General features: G+C 45.6%; 1 protein-coding gene across 2 annotated transcripts in view; it reads right to left on the bottom strand.

The window, feature by feature from the left end:
• The window catches only part of MGAT5B (alpha-1,6-mannosylglycoprotein 6-beta-N-acetylglucosaminyltransferase B), a 793707-nt gene that overhangs the window by 356792 nt on the left and 412740 nt on the right, over nt 1–24175 (bottom strand). For both annotated transcript variants that reach the window (XM_078654621.1, XM_078654622.1), the window contains exon 4: nt 13515–13624. In XM_078654621.1, coding sequence (XP_078510747.1) covers nt 13515–13624 — 110 coding nt within the window. The remainder of the gene's footprint in view (nt 1–13514; nt 13625–24175) is intronic.

Raw genomic sequence — 24175 nt, 5'->3', positions numbered from 1 at the left:
GAAATTGAGATCGCCAGAAGGACGTAGTGGTGGGAGTCGATAGTTAGGGGGTAATGAGATTGGAGATGGCATTGCACAAGGCTGGTCAAGGTCACTGAGGTCTGTAAGCAAGGGTGTCTCTTACCGTTGTCTCAGCGTCTGACTGTAGTCGGTAGTTGAGGTGTTCCATGAGAGACGTTGGGTCATCATTGGTTACGTTGCTTTGCATAGTTTTTTTGAGATGATGGTGATGCCCCCACCCTGTTTGTTAATGCAGTCACAGTGTATCATCTTGTAGCTGTTGGAAGTGACATTGGTGATATCGGGGTTCGAAGATGGGTTGAGACACATAGTGGTGATGATGGCCACGTCAGCGGAGAGGGTGGTGATGGTGTCCCAGATTCTGTGGCGTGCTTGCACAGGGAGAGGGCATTGAGCAGCATGCCTTAGAGCAGTTTCAGGTTGTTCATTGTCTTCTGAGCAGAAGTGTTGTGAGATTCATTGCGGGCTGTGGAGCAGGAGAAACGGCAGTGGCGGCAGGTGAAGGGTCCTGTGGTTGACCGTGTGGAGGTTGTCAAGCAGATGTTGCTTCAGTGTCTGGGGTTCAGGTCCAGAAGCTCATTGGCACTGTATCGGCGGATGTTGGGAGGGCCAGGGGTCCTGGTGCTAGGTGCAGTCCAAACGCAGAAGGGTGCAGATGGGCCTACTGTTCTCACTGCCTTTTACTGTTTAGTCACACTTCTTCTAATAGGGCTTCTTCTTTGCGGGCATCTTCCCAAAGCCAGCGCATGCTCAGTTTCTCTCAATATAAATAACTGGCTTTTGCTGTAGGGGGTAAATTGCACATGTGTAACATCCGACAAAGGGTCTATCAGTAAATAGTATAGCTCCTTTAAAAAACGGAATGTTCTTCATAGAACCCCATCCGCTGACAAAACTTTACATAATGTATTTGCTTCTTTTCCTATGCATTCTCTATTCCCTATAGACCGACCTCCGCTGACAAAACATCCAGGATTATTTTTCTCAAATTAATATAGAGGCATGGTGTAGTGTGAAGAGGTGAGTCAACCCTGAATTCAGGACACTCCAGGCAGCTGCGCTACAGACACCATATTGTAGCTCTTTTTCAATGCTTTCCTATTGAATGATGAGGGCCCAAAGCACTATCTAGTTGATAAGGTAACTACTCAATGTGTTGTGCCTGTGTGAAAAAGTGTGTTGGTATAAGTTTCATCTATTAGTAATAAGACCTGGTAGGGTGCGTGTAGCCCAGAAATGGCTCCAAACTTATGGCTCCCGGTATGGGAGTTCTTTCAATCCCAGTTAGTAAGGTGAGGAATTTGGGTATCATCTTCGATGATAAACTAACTTTTCATCATCATATTAATAAGGTCTCATCTTTGGTCTTCCTGACGCTAAAGACAATCAGGAAAGTTCACACTTCTATTCCCCCAAAAGCAGTAAAAACACTTGTGACCGTTTTAGCCTTGACTAGACTCGAATTTGGAAATGACTTACGGTATATGCGGGCCCTAGAAAATAGCATATGCTCCAAACTCCAGCAGGCGCAGAACGCAGCGCCAGAATGCTGTTGGACATCCCCAAATTCCAGTCTATTTTCCAAGGCTTAAGAAAACTTCACTGGCTCCCAGTAAAACAGAGGATTGATTTCAAATGCCTATACCTAGTTTACAAAGCTATGCACGGGACCGGTCCCTTGTTCCTGAAACAACACTTCAGTAAATATTTCTGTTATTAATACATTTGAATTTGAGCCAAATAAGTTAATTCTTATGGTTGCAATTCTGGATCTTCGTTAAAATGTTCAAGTTTGCAGGTTTTCAAGTGTGGATACGCTGTCGCCTGTTCGACTTTTCATATTGTTGCATGTGTTTTCCCAAGAAGACACAAAAGATCACTAAGAGTCGATCAAAGGTCAGACAGCCTGTCAAACCGCAGCTGCTTCTCGGGCACGTATTTCCGCTAGTCACAAAATAGGTTTCTTCGTAAACTGGATTTAGAGTCACACCAGGTGCAAGCTTCGAGGTGTACTGTGTCACCGGTCATTTTACTTTAAGACAGACGTTTACCCCGCTGCAAAATTGTACACAGCGCATGTTTACACACAGTGAGAAGCGCAGCCGAATGTGTAAAACCACATTTTTTCACCACAGTGAAAGCAATTATTCTAGTTGTCCTTCCCCTACACTAGCACCAAATCTGTGGGTGATCAGCTCCCCTTCCCGGCCATGTCCAGGATGGAAAGGGTTGAATTTCAGTTTATGAAGGCCTACAGGCGCATGTTGTTGGGAGTTCACAAACTTTCAAGGATGATCAAGCATTATTCCAGCTGCTTCCCGCCCCTGGAGAGGGATTACTAATTGTTATTCTTCTGCAAGCAAGGCGCAGAAATCTACAGTAGTAAAACCATTTATGTACGCTAGGCTCCTTTCAGTATATTCCTGGCATGGGTAATGGTAGCCATCTTCGGCCGTAGATGTAAGTTTACCTGTAAAGGGCAGGGTGATTCTGACCCAATGCCCTCTCCTAGCACACCCTAAGGCTACATAAGGAGCCCACGTTGAGTGCGGTACCCACACACTTAACAGAATTCAATGGGCCTCTAAATGAGAACACTCCTAAAGATGTAACCTCAGACTCTGTTAATAGATTGCTTGAAGTTGGGCAGGAGGAGTTAATAGAAATACCAAAGGGAATACACATTCAGCTAAATAAAGGAATTTTAATTTGCCACAGAATTTGGCAAATGCTGCACCTTAAAAGTGCAGACATATCAAACTGTGAACTTTTGCATGCGCTTTCCTGGAAAAAAGACGAATGACCCGGACAAAAGCAATCAGGGTGGCTGATGAAAGGAAACAACCAATCAAAAGGCTCCGCGTTTGCTTACTACGGTGTGTGCTGCCAGAATGCAACCTACTAATCAAAGCAAATGTCAGGCTCGAGACCTGCTGAAGAAAGGCCCTTAATGAGCCTAATTGTACTTAGGCGAATCAAAGAAAGAATGGGGGGGAAGAGAATATCGACCCAGCTCAAACCAAACATAACTGACAGAGTAAAAACTAGGCAATTAATTAGAATATAGATCTATAAAATAGTGCCAGATGCTGAGACAGCTGGGAGTTGTTCTTTCCTTGACAACACAATAAGAGATAGATAACTGGGTTTCTGCCCGGCATGAACAGGCAGTTCCATTCTGTCTTCCCATCTCAGAGACCCTGCTTGGTGTTCAGGTTTACCATAGCAGTTTCAGCCTTATAACTAGGAGCAGCAAGAAGGTATAAAACGTCGCCTGTGAATTTAGAATCTTTACCCATGTGACGTCAGGTGATGTTTTTCAGCTTCATCTGACTTCACCAAGGAACCACAGGCTCGACCAAATGGACTGCTCTTCAGCCGGTGAAAAACAGCAAATGGACGACGAGGTATTGAGGAGGTGTTTGAGGTCACAAGGGCAGTACATGAAGGAGGGGGCTCGTTTAGAAGAGATGCTTGCTGGAAGGAGAGCGTGTTTACATTTGCAGCGACAGGGTGAGGGCTGAATAATGGGGCAGGGAAAGTATTGGGGGTGGAAACACACATGGGGGTGGCTAACGAACAACAACAGAGCACCTGCTGCCTCTTGTCCCGTCTCGGGACAGGGTAAACAGTTTTCTGATGCTGCAAAGTTCTCCTGATTCCACCTCATTTGTTCTTGCAAAATGCGAAAAAAGGTGCAAAATGGCTTGTCACTTGAATTCGGAACTTCTCATATCCATATTTCCTGGTTCCCGGTGAAGCTCTGAATTAATTTACTATTTTTGGGCACACCCCTTCTGCTATGAGGTAAGGTAAGGTAATATTTATTATGCATGATTAATTAAAATATTTGCAAATACATAGTAATAAAGTAACCTTATACACACATAAAATAAACATAAAAAAGTGTAAAAAAAAATCAATACAAATTTCCGTAATTTATACGATTGGCTACTATGGAAGACAATAAATTCAAAATCCTTGTGCAACTTGGACAGCGAAACTGACAACTACTTCCCTTGGTTGACCAGGCGTCCCGGCACAGCATAACCAAGTGTGTTGTTCTGAGCTAGTGGACAACTTTAATTTAAAGTTCTAAGGCGACTATAAGGTGCTATTAGTTACTTTTAACATAGCCTTTTGCTATGGGGATGCCTATACATTGACCACCATTCTTTGAATCAGCATTCATATTGCCATTACCATTTTTTTTCTTCCAATTTTGTTCCAAAGCAACTTCTTTACCATTCCAAATAAAACACAGCGTGACACCAGTACTGCTATTTATAGGAGTACTATGACTGGAAAAATGCTTGTCTTTCTTTAAGGGATTTTAATCACCTTGGGTAAGAGATTTAGCTGCCCTTTATTGCATTCTACTTTTCTCTAATGTATGCACCCCTCTGGTTCCCAGCTTAGGAACATCGCCTTTATATTGGGATTTAAGCAAAATGTTTGCATATGTTTAACTCTCGACCACTGTATTAATCTAAAATAATGTTAACATTTGTTTTTAGCCTTTCCGGCAGTGGCTCCTATCTTCCCTACTACACTGCTGCCTTTTGAAATGTACGTATTTGTACCCTCCTCACTTTTCATCTTGTTACCTTTTACTGTGTTTCTTCTCCCCTTTCACTCCGGTCCCTTTGATTTTTTGTTTAGTGTTCTGCAATCTTGTTTGCAATATTGTGAATTCTCACTGCTCACTGTGGTGAGAAAACAAAGGGGTGCCCTATAGGGTCCCCTGTTGCCTCAAGGCCTGGGGATGCATGCAAGGGGGCACATAGTGTTCCTCCCTTGTGTGCATGCATCCCCTGTGCCTGCACGGCACGGACTTCACAATCCATGTCATGCAGGAACAGGCTATGGCTCTCCCATTGTGGTGCTTTTCTAATAGGCACCGCTGTGAGACTGCCAAAGGACTTCCTGCCAGACCAGGAGAAAACTCCTAATCTGGCGGGTACCTGGTGGCCGCGTTTGATGGTCTTGGAGTGGGGCGCTGGCATGGCGGCCCGCATTAAGAACGCCAAACTCATAATCAGGGCCTTATTCTGGGTTTCAATCTCCTTTCTGTCCATATTTAGGAGCCAGTCATGTTTTTACTTTGAACGTTCACGTTGGCAACTCTGTTTAGCCACCACTGCTCCACTTTGTTCGTCTTGTGAGATTTTTGTTGTCAGTCACAAAAATAATTCTACATTTTAGATGATGATATTTGTTTTTCATATTTTTAGTTCTGTGTTGTGTTTGAATAATTTGATATCTCTCTCTCTCTCTCTCTCTCTATATATATATATATATACACACACATATTCATCTATACATATACATATAAATACATATATATTGATATACACATATATAGATGCACATATATATGTATATATATATACATATATTACATTCTATTGGGAATAACTTTGGCGCCGGTGGACGAATCTTCGCGAATTTCTCAAAGAAGATGGCCCGCTCCGCTCCGCTCCTTCCCTGAAAGTTTGGGGGGGATTTGTCAAGCGGGGCTGAGATAAAAGGGGGGTCCCAAAACGTGTTTTCCCCATGTTAATTTCCATAGGGCGGTTGGACTCACTTTTAGCCCAAACGGCTGAATGGATTCCCACCAAACTTGGCAAAATTGTAGGGACTGGTAGCCCGATGTGCCTTTGCTATGTCTCAAGATATGTGCTCCAGAGGATTTTGAGTAATTTAGGTTCAAAAAATTATATATATCTATATGCGCGCCCCGGTACGCGCAACGCGAGTACGCAAGCGGAAAGCTGATTGGCTCTCGGGTGTCTCTCAACATTCCAAACAGTCCGGAGCGGCCGCCATCTTGTGTCTCGGTAGGATCGAGACACAAGAGGTGGCAAAAACAAAGGGGGAAATGACCATAAGGAGGTAGGGTAGACCCCTCCTGTGGGGGCTATAAAAGGGCCCCGCGGGGGAAAAAAAAAGTTTCGATTTTCACGGGGGGGGGGGGGGAGGCGGGGAGCGCCTGGTACGCGCACCGGGGAGCGTACCGGGGAGCGTACCATGGGTCTGCATGATTAAATAAATATATTTTTAAAGAACACAGCTCTTTGATGAGAATTGGAGGTAGTTCTAAAAAGAACTTTTTTTTTCTTCTTTTTACAACAAAAACAAAAACAGGGAATGGGAAACTGCTCAACAGGAGCAAAAAACAAAAAATAATAAATTAGGGCTGGAAACGGCAGCGATGGTTATCCAATGCTTGAACCATGAGCAGAACACTTTGTTCCCCATAGCAAAGTAACTTATTGCAATATCTGCATTTAATAACGCCATTATTAAAAGCAGGCTGGATGTTGGGAATCTGCTCTTGTGATTGCTCCCTCCCTGATGCAGTTTGTCCTCCGGTTGAAGTAGAGGCCCCATCACTGGGAGCCTCTCGTGCCAGAGCCCTGACACTTTCCCGGGCAAAATTCTGGGGGTGCCTCCTCTCCACATGGCGAATCATTGTGGAGTTACCAAATGAATATTTCTTAGTGGGGTCACCCCGTGACAGGACAGTGTGACAAATCCTGCACTCCACTTTTGGAGCATTTACTTTCTTCTTGTCATCAGGAATAGAAAAAAACTTCCAAATAAAGTGTTCTTTTACTTTCGGCTGAGGAGCCTCTTCATCAAGAAATTCATTGGAGTCATCTTCACTGCTGGATGGTCTGGCAGCCATAATAATCCAAGATTTTATTCCCACAAAGATCCGACAGCAAAAAGGCAGGTCTTGCAGTCACAAAAGTGAAAGAAGAAGTGAAGGAAATGGGTGGGGATTTCATTCTTTGTAAAAAAAAAATGTTAGAAACCAAAGAAAAGTGTTATGTTCAGGTCACATGACCCGACGCGCTTACGCTGCGCGCCCCGGGGCGCGCCCGGCGGCGCTTACGTTGCGCGATCGTAAGCGCGGGTGCGCTTACGCTGTGCGTCATAAGACGCATCTCGCGGCTAAGCGATACGTCACGATGATGTTTTCATTCGCGGCAATGGCGCTAACGGGCCGCTCACCGGTATGCGCACCGGGGCGCACCATAACACTGCGCTTACCGGTGCGTTCTCCGGTACGCGCACCGGGAGCGCACCAAGGCAAAAAAATTAAAATAAAAAAGGGAAAATATACATAAAAAATAGTATTACATAAATATACAATATAGGATTTTTTATAAAAAATATTATATTTCATAGCTATAGAAATTAGCTATTAAAAAACCTATGAAATTCAAAGAAAAAAACAACATAGGTTTGAGGCCCTATATATAGTTAGGAATTAGCATTTACAAAACCTATGAAATTCACTGAAAAAACCATAGGTTTCACACCAGTTATAGTTAGGAATTAGCATTTAAAAAACCTATGAAACTCACTGAAAAAACCATAGGTTTCACACCAGTTATAGATAGCTGGAAGTTTTACTCACATAAAACCATTGAAATTCCCACGTTATAGTTAGTTGGACTCACTATAACTTGCGCGTGCAATGCACTGCTGATGACGTCACATATTACATCACTCATGACATGGTCAGTGACATCACTCATGACATCACTGATGACACCATCCTGTGACAGAGTGAGAGACATCCTTTCACTGTAATGTAACCCTTGAAACCCATATTCAATAATAGAAAGTAAAATTTTGAAAAAAATGGAGATACCCATACCAGTTACAAAAACCAATTCAATAATTCCACCATCTATATACACATCCACTCTTTCACCAACAGTTCTATATAGTCACTCATACATATACTCACTCATCATATGTAGTGATACACCTATACATCCTGTTACACACCGACAGTCATCCAAAAGATACTCTCACACATACTCACACATGCAAATAAACTATTGAACATCCATTTATTTGCATATACAGCTATACACACACTACCACCTTACTTCTAAGTAAACTTACACATACTTACTCTCTTAAACAATCACTTATAGAAACACATACTTATTTAAACAGGAACTCTTACAATCCCTCACTCTCCCATATACTCACTTATATACATCAATATTCACATATACTACATTAAAACATATGTAGTTAATGATAAAGACACTAGTAAGACAGTCATTCACTCACTAACACACACATATACACACTCATCCACCCATACAGTCCTGCACATATGCTGTCTTCAAAACACATACAAATAGAGTCAGTCATTCAAGCATCTATGTGCTAAGTAATACCCCCACTAAACCATACAAACACTCATACTGATACTAAGAAAAACATCTAATAACCCATATACATACATATGTAGCTACTCACCAACCCATGCAGCCACTTATACACAAAGTGAAACACTAATACATATATTTAAATATTTAAACATTACTCTCTAATGTATGTATTCACTAAGATACACTTAATAAACCAGTTAACCAATCAATTAAAAAAAAAATCTATGTAAACACTTATTTAAACATTTATTCTTCCATCAACTTTTACATATACATATATACCACATATTTATTTTCAGAAAGACACACATTCACTGGATGGTGTCATCAGTGATGTCATGAGTGATGTCACTGACCATGTCATGAGTGATGTAATATGTGACGTCATCAGCAGTGCATTGCATGCGCAAGTTATAGTGAGTCCAACTAACTATAACGTGGGAATTTCAATGGTTTTATGCGAGTAAAACTTCCAGCTAACTATAACTGGTGTGAAACCTATTGTTTTTTCAGTGAATATATATGTATGTAGATGTATACATATATATATCTACACACATACTAACAACTTTGGCCTTTGCGCAGGCTCCAGCGCATGCGCAGTTCCAAGAAGAAGGCTAGATGGACAAGGAAGATGACCCCGTGATAAGGTAAGTTTTAAAAATCTTATTTTAGGCTTTAATGTTGTTTAATATTGCGGGCGGGGGGCAGGCGGCGGGCGGGTGTCGCTTAACGGAAATATGCGGAGAGGCACAGAGATTGGTTTAATCTCCATGCCTCGCCGCAAAAGTCCCTTTCGTGACTTCCACCCACCCCTAATTCTCTTAAGAGCATGAAAAATAGGAAGGCGTAGGTGATCTTCGAAAACACTCTGGTGTGCATGCTTGTTACTGTAGGAAGGAGTATTGGTGGACATGGTGTTTATCAGAGTCTACTATTTACAATATCAGCTTGGAAACGGTTGGGAGTAGTATAATCTCTTCCCACACACACCCTAATATGCGCACCTGTCAACTGAGAGAGAGGTCTTAAAGGAGAGTTCAGTCGTTTCACCCACTCTAATAATAACACTGGAGAGGGCTGTCCCTCTCTACCCACTAGTATGCACAAATGTTGTTAGACCTGCCATCCTTGGCGTGGGTTTCCCCTGTATTTGTGCCTCTGCCTCCTGTGATTTTGCTGTGTGCTGGACTCCATTTTTGCTGTTCTAGATGCTTTGGCCACTTTGACACTGATGGTCAGTGCCACAGTGCAGTGCTCCCTCTGTAAATTATGACTATGGATTGGTTTTTCCATGATTGGCTTGTTTGACTTACCACAGCGTCCCTAGTACAGTGTATGCCCAGGGCCTGTAAGTTAAATGCTGCTAGTGAACCTGCAGCACTGATTGGGCCACCCACACAATCAGCCTAGCAAAAGATTCTCAGACCTGCCACAGCAGTGTCTGTGCGTAGTTTGAGACTGCCAAGTCAATGTGGCAAGTGCACCCACTTGCCAGGCCCTAACCTTCCCTTTTCTTCCATGTGAGTCACCCCTAACATAGGTCCAAAGTACCCCTGTGGGAAGGGTGCAGTGTATGTGAATTGTAGGAAATGCCCTGATGTGTGTAACATGCCCTGATAGTGAACTACAGTGAATTTCGTTTTTCTCTATTGAAAGGATATCTGTCCCATAGGATAGAATGGGAGTTTATTTATAACATCGTATAAATATAACTTCCCATTGGTGCAAGATATGAAGGTGAAGTTTAGTATGCCTGGACTCAGAATCTAAAGATGCACCTTTTAGGACGGATGATTTTTACATTCTTTGTGTGAAAATACCACTTTTAGAAAGTAGGTATTTTCTTGTTTGGCCATCCTGTGGGCCTCTGCTGGTTTGTTGATTGATTGTCTGGCTTTGGAGTGACAGGGGCTGGTGATGGCCATTCACTGTAGACAGCCACTTGATATGTGTCCTGCCTTTCCTGGATGAGTCAGGGCTGGGCCGAATAGACCCGGGCTGCATTTAGAGTAAGGGGAGGAGATTTCCTTTCATCTGAATTGGGCTGGTCTGCCTTACACAATGCTGTCTCCACCTCCTGCTGGGTAGCTGCACCAGAGAGGACATAAATGGTTTTGACTGAGCACAGAGCACAGAGAACCAAGAGAAATGGAATATAAATATCGGGACCCAGAACCCAGAACTTTAGATTACTTCTGGAATTCAAGAGAAACCTCTGCCAAGGAGAAGAGCTGGGAAGACTGAAGGAGAAGAACTGTCCCATGTCTGTGTGTTGTCTGGGGTTTGCCTCCAGTGGCTGTTTCTGCCAGGGAGAGGATAAAGACTTTGCTGCGTGCTGTATCTCCTGCTTGGGGAAGATCTCCAAGGGCTTTAAGTAGAGCTTGCCTCCTGTTCTGAAATCTCAGGAGACACAAAGACTTCACCACTAGCCCCCCTGAACTTCCTTGCTGGGAGTTCTGACCTGCCAAGAGGTGCTTGTTGTTGCTGAGTTGGGCCTCTGGAGAGGTATTCCTGCAGTTGGGAGCTGGAAAAGAAATGCAATTTCAAGAAGCACGACACATCAGCACCTGTTTCCGATACATTGCTGAAGAACTATGCAGTGCCTGCCCCCGGCTGGAGAAATTGCAGCACACCGAATCCTGTGCACCGATACCCGAAGTACGAGATCACTACACCAATTCTGATGCAGGTCCTGCTATGCAGCTGCAAGAACCAAAGCATTGTGGTACCCTGGTTGGAGAGACCAATGCAGCGCTGTTGCCGCATCAAGAATCAACGTATCGCCGATCCTCACGCATCGTCTATACTAACACCGGGGCTACAGTAAGAAACTGACGAATCACCTCCCCGCACAGTGAGAAACTGACACATACCCTACTACACACACTCATCATCTGAAAGACAAGTCTCCAAGAAGAGGTTAGTTGCACCCCATACACCCTACTATGCACACCTGTGATATGAGAGAGAGGTCTCAAAGGAGAGGTCAGTTCATCCACATACCCTACAATGCAAAAATGTAATCTAAGAGACAGGTATGAAAGGAGAAGCCAGCCCATCCACACACACTACTACGCACGCCTGTCATCTGCAAGAGAGACATCTGAAAGAGAGGCCAGTCCATCCCCACACCATACTATGCACACCTCTCATCTTGGAGAGAGGTCTGAAAGGAGAATCCATTTCATCCGTACACCCTACTAATCACGCCTGTCATGTTACTATAGAGAGCCATTCCTTTTAAAAAGAATGATCTCACACAGGATATATTCATCACTTATTCTAACATACATGCACTCAAAAAATAATTCATTTACTTTAAAAAAAAAAAGTTGAAATTCACTGAAAAAAACAAAGATTAAACTAACGTCTTGGTTAGGTGTGATAAAAAGATCGATTTTCGTTTAAAAAAATCTTAGACATTCACTGAATAAAGCAAAGTTCAAGTTAACGTTGTAGTTAGTTGAATTTGTCATTGACAACATTAACATTTTCAACTAAAAAAACTCACCGGTTACAGTTAGCAGCGCTGACTGTAACTTGAGCCCCGCCATGCTCTGGTCATGACCTCACATATGACATCACTCAGGACATGTTATATGACATCAATTATGACATCACTAATGACAACTCAAATGTTTTTTGATTCTGTGAGAGTATCTGAGGATTGCAGCATTTTCTGCCCGTTCTCTTTTTTTAGACCCAAGGGGTACCCCAGCCCTATGGGGCCTAGCGGGTCAGGTTTTCCTACCCTGCCCCAGTATATCTCCTTTTTAAAGAACTTTAGGACAGGGGACTAAGTCCCTGAGTCCTGTAATAGCTGCCACCAAAGTTTTTCTCATGGCGCTGGCAGCCAATCAGATCACTCACTTTTGTTGGAGTCTGACTCCTGTGGGAGCGAGATGGCCCATGGAAAATAAAGCTATGTAGGCCAATCAGAATGCTCTATTTTTAAAACGGTAATCCTGCGAGAGTCCCAGAGAGTCTCGCAAGTCTAAACCGCCAAAATATACAGTTATTTTGAATTACTATCTCAAAAACTGCTGAACGGATTTACACCAAATCAGAAAAAGCACAACCTGCAGACCAAAATTTAGATTCCTGGCAAATTTTGTATAGTTCTTTTCAGCAGTATTTGCTGTAACCTGTCCTAAAGAAGTCCAAATAAAATGCATGGGTATTTTCTGATTTGGGAACCCCCTTTTTTTTCCGCCCCCACTCGATGGATGACCCCGAAGCATTCCAGGAAGGAACTGAGGTAGATGAGCTTTGTTTTGGGAAAGTTTCAAGGAGATTTATAAAACAGGGCCAAAGTTATTAGCAAACAAAAACACTCTGTCTATGGAAAAGCAGACCTAACTGTAACTACCTAGTGCTTTGTTGGCACTACTGAACTTGCTGAACTTATCTTTAATCTTGACGGACCTCAACATCTGAACAATTCAAAGATTGTATGAAAGCACTGGCTTACTGAATGGATCTCAATGCACTTTGCCTGAACTCCGACATAACAAAGTGCTAGCCTTTGAGGACGCTTCCATTTGGTCACATGAAATGTGTGAAAAGTGATTAGATCCTTCCCCTCTTCCCGCCGATTCAGTATGTAATCTTTGAGTCACCTTTCCCCAAGTGTCCTTCTCATTGCCCATCAACAAACAGTAGCATCTGCTTCTTCCTCATTAAAAACATTTGCAAGCTGTTGATGCTTCTTCCACCCTATTGTTGCAAGACTAGTATTCAATCATTCATATTCCCCCTACTAGAACTGCAACTTGCTTTTTCTTAGTCCTCTAGTCTATTCCCCTGAGAACCTCTAACATATAGAAAATGCATCTGTACACCTAATCCTTGGCCTCAATCATAGATCTAGAATTTCACATCATCTCAGGACATTACACTGTCTTCCTATCAACAGAAAATGCACCATTTCCAACATAAACAGTCTTGCATTTCTCTAGCCACATCCCTTCGAGGACCCTGCATTCTAGCATGGCCCACCCTAATGCAAGTACTCAGATTCAAGTCTAACCGCGGAGGGTTGCTCACCACCAAAACCTGAGACAAATTGCCTCCTCCTCTCTGTGTTACCATGAGCAGTGCATCAATACTTTTAGAAAACAGCTCCACATCCTTCTGTTTTAAAGCCGATACTATGAGCTCTTTCTGTTCCACAGCAGTAGCACAAGGACACCCTACTCCTGGATAATCAGGTGCTTAGAAAATACAAGTTCAATTAAATTATTTCCACTTTACTCTTGACCCTGCTATAGATGTTGGAGAACTCACCTTTCTCGTTGAAATGGCTGTTCCGCAGGATGCGATCCACCTTGACGGATATCTCAGAGACATTCTGGGCAATTGCCTGGATCTTTTCCATCAACCCAGCTGGCTGGAAGCTGTAAGAGTAGAAGGAAAATGTCATCTTCAGAACAGGAGGAGAGAGGAGTCCAGGAAAAAGGTAGATGAAGAGCCAGAGTAAAAGAAGTAGAGAGTCAGAGAAACACTAGATGTGGTGCGCTAGTGAGACATGAATGCAGAATTCCTGGTGTTGCTGCATAGAGAAAAACACACAGATAAGCCCAGCACAGAGTCCTACATAACACCCAGGGTTCCAAAATGAGTACTTACCTAAGTATTCTCAAATGTAGGAGTAACCATACTTAGGAAGTTTGATTGAAGAAGGAGCACTCAACAGGCTGAGGTTTTAAAATAGAAACTTACTTTTCTAACTAGAAGACACAAGAAGCAAAGAGGTGTAGAGTAGGGAGAGCTGAGATTGAAAGCTAGACTCAGTGAGAGAAGAATTGGTAGAATGATGTATTACTGCAACGATTTCCGTGCCTAACAATGTATTGGGCCTTGTTACTTTGAATCAAGTGACCTGGTTTCACACTGCAAAAGCCTATCTGTTTCTCACTACCACAACCCTTCCCTTCACACACATTCTAAAGCTTAGGACAGTAAGCTTGTTCAACTTTAATCTATATTTGCCTTCAGGGGCCCTATATTTTATATGGAAACTTTCAGGCCAACGCATGCCCCCTGGGAACAACAACACATGTTGTCAAGAAAATCACTGCATGGAGGTACAGTAGTGAAGATGGCAGACTTGTAATTAAAGGCCAGGAGAAATAAAAAGATGCTAGCACTAGAGCTGAAAGACTTTGTGTTTCTTCTGCTGCACAGTCTGTGTTTACCCTCTCCTGTAAGAGTAGGTGGCTTCATGGTAACAGTATTTTCTAGATAGTGTCACCCTTTGCTTGATGGTCGGGTGTTATATTTTACTCTTCTTTGCCTCTGCTTCCAAATTATGGACTCTGTTACACTGCCCTCCACTCAATGCTGTTTAGATATGCCAACGCCAAAAGCCACCATTGCGTAGATCCTGTGCTTCCAATAGGCAAACAGCTCCAGAGGACTGAGCGACCATACTAGAGATTTAAGCTGAAGTGAATGGTAGGCCAAGTCAGAGAATTTCTGGGGGTCACCTGGTTCTGCACCATCACTCCATAGCAGAAGCAACAGTTCACCACCAGGCACAATGAAGTAGAAGGATGAAACTGAGGTGTGTTGGGCGTTACCACCAAAACAGACCAGAGAAAGGTACGGCGAGAGAAAGAGATAGAATAAAAGGTAGAAGAAGAAATAAAGAAACCAACATGTACAGAAAGTGAAATGAAGGGCTAGACAAATAGACAGAAAAGGCCAGACACACAAAGAGCCATTGGAAGTAACACACAAAGTAAAACAATAGAGAGAAAGGAAACTATGACAAGCTAATAACAATTGCAAGAAAGGTAGAGACAAAGGAATTTCTGCCAGGCTAGGTATATTTTCCTGGTTAGCATTCTCATGTCACAAATCACCAAAAATGAACTCTACGATGTTGTTTCCATGCAAAGTTCAAGACTCTGTTAGGGATAGAGGTTAAATCAAAGTGCATCTTCATGTAATTCTGGCAACTACCGTGGCTTGGGGGTGGGAAGGCAATAAGTAAGTATGGGCGAAATTTGCGAATTCGCGATCCGCGAATTTGTGCGAAATTGCAAAAAAAGTTCGCAAATTTTCCCGCAAACTCGCAGATTTTTGTGCCATTTGCACAAATATGTGACCACGTGGGCCTGTAACTTTGCCAGCATGCCAAAAGGCGCCGAGATCCCTTGAGTGAGCTAGCCATTATAGTTGGGACGGGTGGGAAGACGTTTCATACCACTAGTGTGTGGTGGATGGGGCCAAACGGGCGGGGCTTCTATGCAAGTTCACATGCATCTTGTTTATAAAGGGTCAGAGACCGAGCAGAGCAGCAGGTGAGGCGAAAGCAGCCTCCTGGTCACAGGAGCAACATGGGGATGGCGCTCAAGAAACTCATGAATGCAAAAATACGTTTGGCACAGGACCCCAGAATCCTTCAGATGTCCAAGATAGCTCTGCTGCGCGTGTTGGTACAAAGCCATTCTGATCCTGTTCAGTGGGTTCAGGCGCATGCAGCTGCTTCTGCTGGACAATGTCCCATCTCATACTAATCTGCCCCGTACAGGCATATGCTGGCGCTGGGCAGTAGGGTGCAGTGGCATGCGGGTGCTCCACGCCTGGTACATGCGCATACCGGTGCCAGGGGGGACACGTGTTTATTGGTGCTGTGTAGCAAGTCATGACTTTACATTTTGCCTGCACCAGATGGTGGTACCACCTACACGGATCAGGAGCATCCAGGCACCAGACGTCATGGTGCAAGAGCATAATGGTGCTGTGTGGTACGGGTATATATGTACTGGGGACAGCGGGACACTTAGCACAATGTGTGCTCACACCCAGAGGGCTCCCAGGCAATTGAGCACAAATGATTTTCACACTGAGAGGGCTCTGGGGCAGTTCAGCAGCACGGGGGCTCACACCCACTGGGCCCCGGGGCTGTTCAGTAGCGTGTGGGCTCACAACCGCAGGGCAGCTCAGCAGCGCAGGGGCTCACACCCACAGGGCTCCCGGGCAGTTTAGCAGCGCCACCCTCTGGTTCATCACTGCCACCCTCTGGTTCATCACTGCCACCCTCTGGTTCACCACTGCAACCCTCTGGTTCACCACTGCCACCCTCTGATTCACCACTGCCACCCTCTGGGTCATCACAGCACCCTCTGGTTCACCACTGCCACCCTCTGGTTCATCACTGTCACCCTCTTGTTTATCACTGCCACCCTCTGGTTCATCACAGCACCCTCTGGTTCACCACTGCCACCCTCTGGTTCATCACTGCCACCCTCTAGTTCATCACTGTCACCCTCTGGTTCATCACTGCCACCCTCTGGTTCACCACTGCCACCCTCTGGTTCATCACTGCCACTCTCTGGTTCACCACTGCCACCCTCTGGTTCATCACTGTCACCCTCTGGTTCATCACTGCCACCCTCTGGTTCACCACTGCCACCCTCTGGTTCATCACTGTCACCCTCTGGTTCATCACTGCAACCCTCTGGTTCACCACTGCCACCCTCTGGTTCACCACTGCCACCCTCTGGTTCATCACTGTCACCCTCTGGTTCATCACTGCCACCCTCTAGTTCACCACTGCCACCCTCTGGTTCATCACTGTCACCCTCTGGTTCATCACTGCCACCCTCTGGTTCACCACTGACACCCTCTGGTTCATCACAGCACCCCCTGGTTCACCAGTGCCACCCTCTGGTTCAACACTGCCACTCTCTGGTTCACCACTGCCACCCTCTGGTTCACCACTGCCACCCTCTGGTTCATCACTGCCACCCTCTGGTTCAGCACTGCCACCCTCTGGTTCATCACAGCACCCCCTGGTTCACCACTGCCACCCTCTGGATCATCACTGCCACCCTCTGGTTCATCACTGCCTCCCTCTGGTTTGCCACTGCCACCCTCTGGATCATCACTGTCACCCTCTGGTTCATCACTGCCACCCTCTGGTTCATCACAGCATCCCCTGGTTCACCAGTGCCACCCTCTGGTTCAACACTGCCACTCTCTGGTTTGCCACTGCCACCCTCTGGATCATCAATGCCACCCTCTGGTTCATCACTGCCACCCTCTGGTTCATCACGGTCACACTCTGGTTCATCACTGCCAACCTCTGGTTTATCACAGCACCCTCTGTTTCACCACTGACACCCTCTGGTTAACCCCTGCCACCATCTGGTTCATCACAGCACCATCTGGTTCACCACTGTCACCCTCTGGTTCACCACTGTCACCCTCTGGTTGATCACTGCCACCCTCTGGTTCATCACTGCCACCCTCTGGTTCACCACTGCCACCCTCTGGTTCATCACTGCCACTCTCTGGTTCACCACTGCCACCCTCTGGTTCATCACTGTCACCCCCTGGTTCATCACTGCCACCCTCTGGTTCACCACTGCCACCCTCTGGTTCATCACTGTCACCCTCTGGTTCATCACTGCAACCCTCTGGTTCACCACTGCCACCCTCTGGTTCACCACTGCCACCCTCTGGTTTATCACTGTCACCCTCTGGTTCATCACTGCCACCCTCTAGTTCACCACTGCCACCCTCTGGTTCATCACTGTCACCCTCTGGTTCATCACTGCCACCCTCTGGTTCACCACTGACACCCTCTGGTTCATCACAGCACCCCCTGGTTCACCAGTGCCACCCTCTGGTTCAACACTGCCACTCTCGGGTTCACCACTGCCACCCTCTGGTTCACCACTGCCACCCTCAGGTTCATCACTGTCACCCTCTGGTTCATCACTGCAACCCTCTGGTTCACCACTGCCACCCTCTGGTTCACCACTGCCACCCTCTGGTTTATCACTGTCACCCTCTGGTTCATCACTGCCACCCTCTAGTTCACCACTGCCACCCTCTGGTTCATCACTGTCACCCTCTGGTTCATCACTGCCACCCTCTGGTTCACCACTGACACCCTCTGGTTCATCACAGCACCCCCTGGTTCACCACTGCCACCCTCTGGTTCACCACTGCCACCCTCTGGTTCATCACTGTCACCCTCTGGTACATCACTGCCACCCTCTAGTTCACCACTGCCACCCTCTGGTTCATCACTGTCACCCTCTGGTTCATCACTGCCACCCTCTGGTTCACCACTGACACCCTCTGGTTCATCACAGCACCCCCTGGTTCACCAGTGCCACCCTCTGGTTCAACACTGCCACTCTCGGGTTCACCACTGCCACCCTCTGGTTCACCACTGCCACCCTCTGGTTCATCACTGCCACCCTCTGGTTCAGCACTGCCACCCTCTGGTTCATCACAGCACCCCCTGGTTCACCACTGCCACCCTCTGGATCATCACTGCCACCCTCTGGTTCATCACTGCCTCCCTCTGATTTGCCACTGCCACCCTCTGGATCATCACTGTCACCCTCTGGTTCATCACTGCCACCCTCTGGTTCATCACAGCATCCCCTGGTTCACCAGTGCCACCCTCTGGTTCAACACTGCCACTCTCTGGTTTGCCACTGCCACCCTCTGGATCATCACTGCCACCCTCTGGTTCATCACTGCCACCCTCTGGTTCATCACGGTCACACTCTGGTTCATCACTGCCAACCTCTGGTTTATCACAGCACCCTCTGTTTCACCACTGACACCCTCTGGTTAACCCCTGCCACCATCTGGTTCATCACAGCACCATCTGGTTCACCACTGTCACCCTCTGGTTCACCACTGTCACCCTCTGGTTGATCACTGCCACCCTCTGGTTCATCACTGTCACCCACTGGTTCACCCCTGCCACCCTCTGGTTCACCACTGCCACCCTCTGGTTAATCACAGCACCCTATGGTTCACAACTGCACCTTCTGGTTCATCACAGCATCCTCTGGTTCACCACTGTAGATTATGGGGAGAAAGCACACCTGCCCAGCCTCAACCGGGGGCTGGTTAATGTGTTACTGAATTTGGGCTTCAAGTCCAGCACCTGCTTCCTTATCTGTAAGTGCTTCCTGTTGTGGTTTAATTTTTGGGACAGCCTCGAGCATTGTGCCATACTTGTAACTATTCTCTGACCCTGCTTCGAGGGTCAGAGCAGGGTCAGAGAATAGTTGCAAGCAGGCAACAACTCTGGAGGCGCCGCTCAGGTAGCACTTACAGGGTTACAGCAGGTGCCCAAGTTGAAGTTAATTTCTTTGTAACCATTTTGTAAATGGTTACAAAGAAATTAGCTTCAACTTGGGCACCTGCTGTAACCCTGTAACTTCATGTACTTCAGTTTTTGAAAATCGGTCCCGAACGCGATTTCGCGGATTTTTCTGCAATTTTGCGAGATTTGCGGACCGCGAAATTGCAGAAAATCCGCAAATTCCGCAAACTGAATGGATTTTAGTTCCATGCTTAGCAATAAGGTAATTCAGGCACCTCATTGTCAGTATCAGAGGCTGAAGGCAAGCAGATCACAACTGAAGAGCAGTGAAGTGACAGTAGGAAAATTGCAAATTACCCTTTCCTGCTTGGCCAGCTCGCCATCCTCGGCCATGGTCAAAGCATCACCTGCCAGTGCTCTGTGTGAGAGGAAGGGCGTAGAAACACCTTCTTTTCCACAGTGTGCTGCAGTGGAAAGGACTGCACTTCCCATCCATGATAAGGCCCCATTCTGCCTCTTGGCCGGTCTGCTTGCTGTATGGTCGCTCAAGGGTGTTGATGAAGAGGTCACTTGTGAGTAGTGATCTGGGCTTGGCACGGGCACACTTCTAATTTCATAAGGAGAGGATCTAGCCACCTGTTTGGGTGTGCACAGTATTTTGTTGTCAGTAAAATTGGGAGAAGTTACTGAATTACACCCCTTGCAATATTTTCTGGTTTATCTTAATGCTAACATGACTTAATCATTTTATAGTGGCATCATTTCCATCTAATTAAACATAGATGCCCTGGGAAATGCACGCAGAATATTCTTTGCGAGTTTACCTTGTGCATAGCTTTGCTATGCACAGCAGAGTTGCACTTTCTAAGTTCAGTGCAAATCCTACTGTATCCCGAGATTTTCCCCATACAAATTGCTTCAGGTATAAGAAGGCGAGGTATGCACGGGGAGAGCAGATTGATAAGAAGTGAAACAAGCAATTGTACCACTTGTTACACCCAAAAAACGATATCCTTCACCACGACATGGGAAGAACTGGTAATAGCGTGGTAAAACTGTCCTGGGTAAAACCGCAACTATGGGTACACGTTCTTTACTGGACAGGTTTACGAATGCAATACCAGGACAGCTCAGATGTCAGGGCTCTTTTCTTTGCAACGTATCTTCTTCTGACTCAGTTACATATTATTCTCACAGTCCAGGGGTCTGGGAGGTTTTACGTTCAAGGGTTAGCTAAACCTCTAGTTGGTTCTCAGGGCTCGCATCCTAAAAAAGAAGTGGGGGAGTCCACTGGGACCGCAGAGTCGTTTTCATTTACCAGACCGCATATATTATATGACCTCATACAAGATTTTGCTTTGAAAAAGCCTTGGCCTGCTGGCCTATGGGCAACACACGTGTTGGCTGCAGCTTTAAAATTATCTCAATAAATACAGCCCTCAATGCTTTAAAGAAGTCCATTAGCTCTCAGGAATAACTATCCTGGATTGCATTATATAGTAATTAAGGCACAGATATCTCTCTCTAACTTTATGCACTTTTATGTCTCCAGTGGTTCTTGGGTGTAGCCATTTGGGAGAGACATGAATTCTACAGGACTGGGTCTTGTCCCTTTGTCTGGCGTGTACCCTGGCATTATCCACCCATAGCGATGCCACTGAGTGACCAAGTTAAGCAGAATGGGTGTGACATCACTGTACATGACATCGCTGTGCATGACATCAGAGGAAGTGACATCACAGCATGTGACATCACATGAAATGACACCATGGCGTGTGACATTGCATGCGCTATCACAGGAAGTCACATCACAACCCATGACCTCACAGGAGTGACATCAGATCTTAAGAACTCACACATGTTTAGCAGGTCTATCACGAGTACAGTTGAGCACATTGCATTATTTAACAAATTAGAATTTGCATTAGGGTTGTGCCCAAAATAATGACACAACTCCGATGCAAAATGTGGGTCTCAATTTTTTTAAACCCTGCCACAAAGAAATTAGCACCGAGGAGAAACATGGTAGTAAATCTGTTCTCCTTAATTGGTAGCAATGTCTGTATGTTAAAATATAGTATAAGGTTAAGGCACCTGCTGTAGATATCTTTGCGTGCCAGCTAAATCTCAGGGAATAATAATAATAATGGAAAGAGAACTCTAGAGAATAAAGCATTTGCTGGAAACATTTGAGTTGTGCCTAGACCTAGTTTCGAATCAAAGTAGCATAAAGGGTTAATATGTCTTCTGCAAAGCACATTATGTAACATACAGATGAAAGATTTTTATTTTATATAAATGGGTTAGTTACGGCTTTTAAGGCAGAGATCCTATTGTTACTTGCAGTTCATAAATTGTAATCCTAATATAGAACAGTGAGGTATAAAGCACATGTGGTTCCTACACCTTGTAACCCTTGCTGTCTTATGTAACACATCGTTTACATTGATGTACACACATATTTTTTATTGTCATTGTATAATCTGAACGTGTGATGTAAAGGGCTCTGACAGCCTGCAATCAGATGAGTAATGCGGCCACCACGTCTGACATACTTACAGTGTATGCATATCTCTTATATGCATGGACTGAGCAAAGTCAAAAGCATTTCTCTCTTAAGTACCTGTGAAGTGATAAGATGCGAGTCTTTGTTGCCCCTCAATTGCATCTAGGTGTGAGGCTCCCGATAGCCCCGAGCTTGGATACTCCAACAAAAAGAGACCTAATGGCCCCTTATTTCTGGCTTTTGTTATGGGCAAAGCTGGGATGTTATATTGCCCATCCCCCCTTGCGTGTTCCTGCTTAGAACAAAAGCAGACAATGTACAGGCACTGCTGAAAGTGTCCAGGTGCCAGAAAATTACACCGGGACGAGTTGGCATATTTCTGTGAATTCTAGGAGAAGTATGAAAGGAACATGGCACTCTGCTGAAAGAGGCCAGCTTTGCAGCATGGTAGATGGCATCTACCCTCGAAAATTAGTGGGCAGACGGCATCTACCCATGTGTACCCTCGACTCCAGTCCTGTTGGTCCTTGACTCTCCAGTGGTAACTGTGGTAGAGCACCCGGCTTACTTTTCAAACTGAGATTCGATCTGAAATCTGACTACAACCCAAGATGTCTCTCGTATGAGCTGAAAATGTTTAGCCAGGGGTATCATGTTGAGAATTAACAGATTAGAACTGTTAACCCAAAGTTCAGTAATAAAAAAAAGCAGTGCCCCTGGCACCAATGGTTGCTGAAACATGATCCCATATACAGCCCATTCTTAACTTATGAGGCCAAGAAAAAACTGTGAGGGTGTGTAGTGAAAAATGCCAGTGTGGGCTGCTTGGAACATTGAGGGTGGCAGGACATGCACAGTTTGCTTGCTAACCCACACTCAGGGATGAGTAACTGGGAACTCTGTGCAGATTAAACTACTGCTAATTACCACATTCTGCACAACCTGTAATTAGTAGGTGCACAGCTTGATTGCGCGTCAGAGGAACGGATGTAATCCTTCCATTAGTGAGGAAACTGCAGCTCGTTGAGCAGTGTTTCACAGTCAGTTGTTCAGTCGCATCTTGTGGTGCACTAGAGTCTCTCTTGGCTCTCAGTTAGTGGTTGGGACCAGCTGGGAGACAAAAGATGACAAGTGTAGGCACCTGGCCTGTAGTAGATGACCCCCACAAGTGTTTCTGGCCTATGCCTTGAAATGGGGTGGGGGGTTCCATTTAAATACATCTATGTCAAAGTCTACAGGTATCAGGAGCCTATCAGTAAAACCTCAGAGGTAATGATCTTGGAAATCCTTGGTCGTAGTCGAAGAAACCTTTTACCGATTTTTATTGGTTTTAGGTTGACAGCAGAACCCACAGACACCAAAAGTGAACAAGAAGCTTAAATTCCAGAGTCTGGTACAGTCACTATGTCTGATCTTCAGCACTTTGGCAGACGGAAGCCGCAGGGTGCACAGAGAGCTCAAGTGCTGAAGCCCACACTTGAGTCCAAGGTCCAGCTGAAAATCTTTTAAACCTGGCAGCTGCCCTATCTGGAGGAAGGAGCCCTTGTAGCTTCCCCCTAAACCAGGCAGCTGCCCTATCTGTGGGAAGGAGCCCTTGTAGCTTCTCCCTAAACCTGGCAGCTGCATTGTCAGGAGGAAGGAGCGCTTGTAGCTTCTCCTTAACCCTGGCAGCTGCATTGTCAGGAGGAAGGAGCGCTTGTAGCTTCTCCCTAAACCTGGCAGCTGCCCTATCTGGAGGAAGGAGCGCTTGTAGCTTCCCTCCAAACCTGGCAGCTGCCCTGTCTGGAGGAAGGAGCGCTTGTAGCTTCTCCCTTAACCTGGCAGCTGCCCTATCTGGAGGAAGGAGCGCTTGTAGCTTCTCCCTTAACCTGGCAGCTGCACTGTCAGGAGGAAGGAGCACTAGCTTCTCCCTAAACCTGGCAGCTGCACTGTCAGGTGCACTTTCTAGCTACTCCCTGAGGTGTGCAATGGACTGGATGAACTTAGAGCGAGACGCTGATTCAGGTTTCAAGCTAGACATTACTTCTAAGGGCACTAGGACCTGGATTTGCAGTTCGGGCTGGACTGTTCCCATGAGGCACAGGGTCAAGACTGATTTGCATATACCTGGGTCTAAACTGGGGTGGCATTTTGAGCAAGCTGCTTCACGCTACCATCTCGTGCTATTTCTAGGATAACGAGTTGTTGCCATGCTTTTCTTAAGTCCTATTAACAGGTTCAGCTTGCACATTACAGCATCCTTCATCAGGAGTAGAGCAGGTGTCATGAAGAGCCTCACACAAGCACACCCAGGTCCCCTTCAGCGTTTCACAAGCACCCACCCACTTCTACATGCACATTTTCACCTAGGAAGAA

Source organism: Lissotriton helveticus, chromosome 7 (assembly GCF_964261635.1).
Source record: "Lissotriton helveticus chromosome 7, aLisHel1.1, whole genome shotgun sequence".
Taxonomy (NCBI): Eukaryota; Metazoa; Chordata; class Amphibia; order Caudata; family Salamandridae; genus Lissotriton; species Lissotriton helveticus.
The sequence above is the reverse complement of the archived record's forward strand: the minus strand, read 5'-3'. Positions and strand labels throughout refer to the sequence as shown.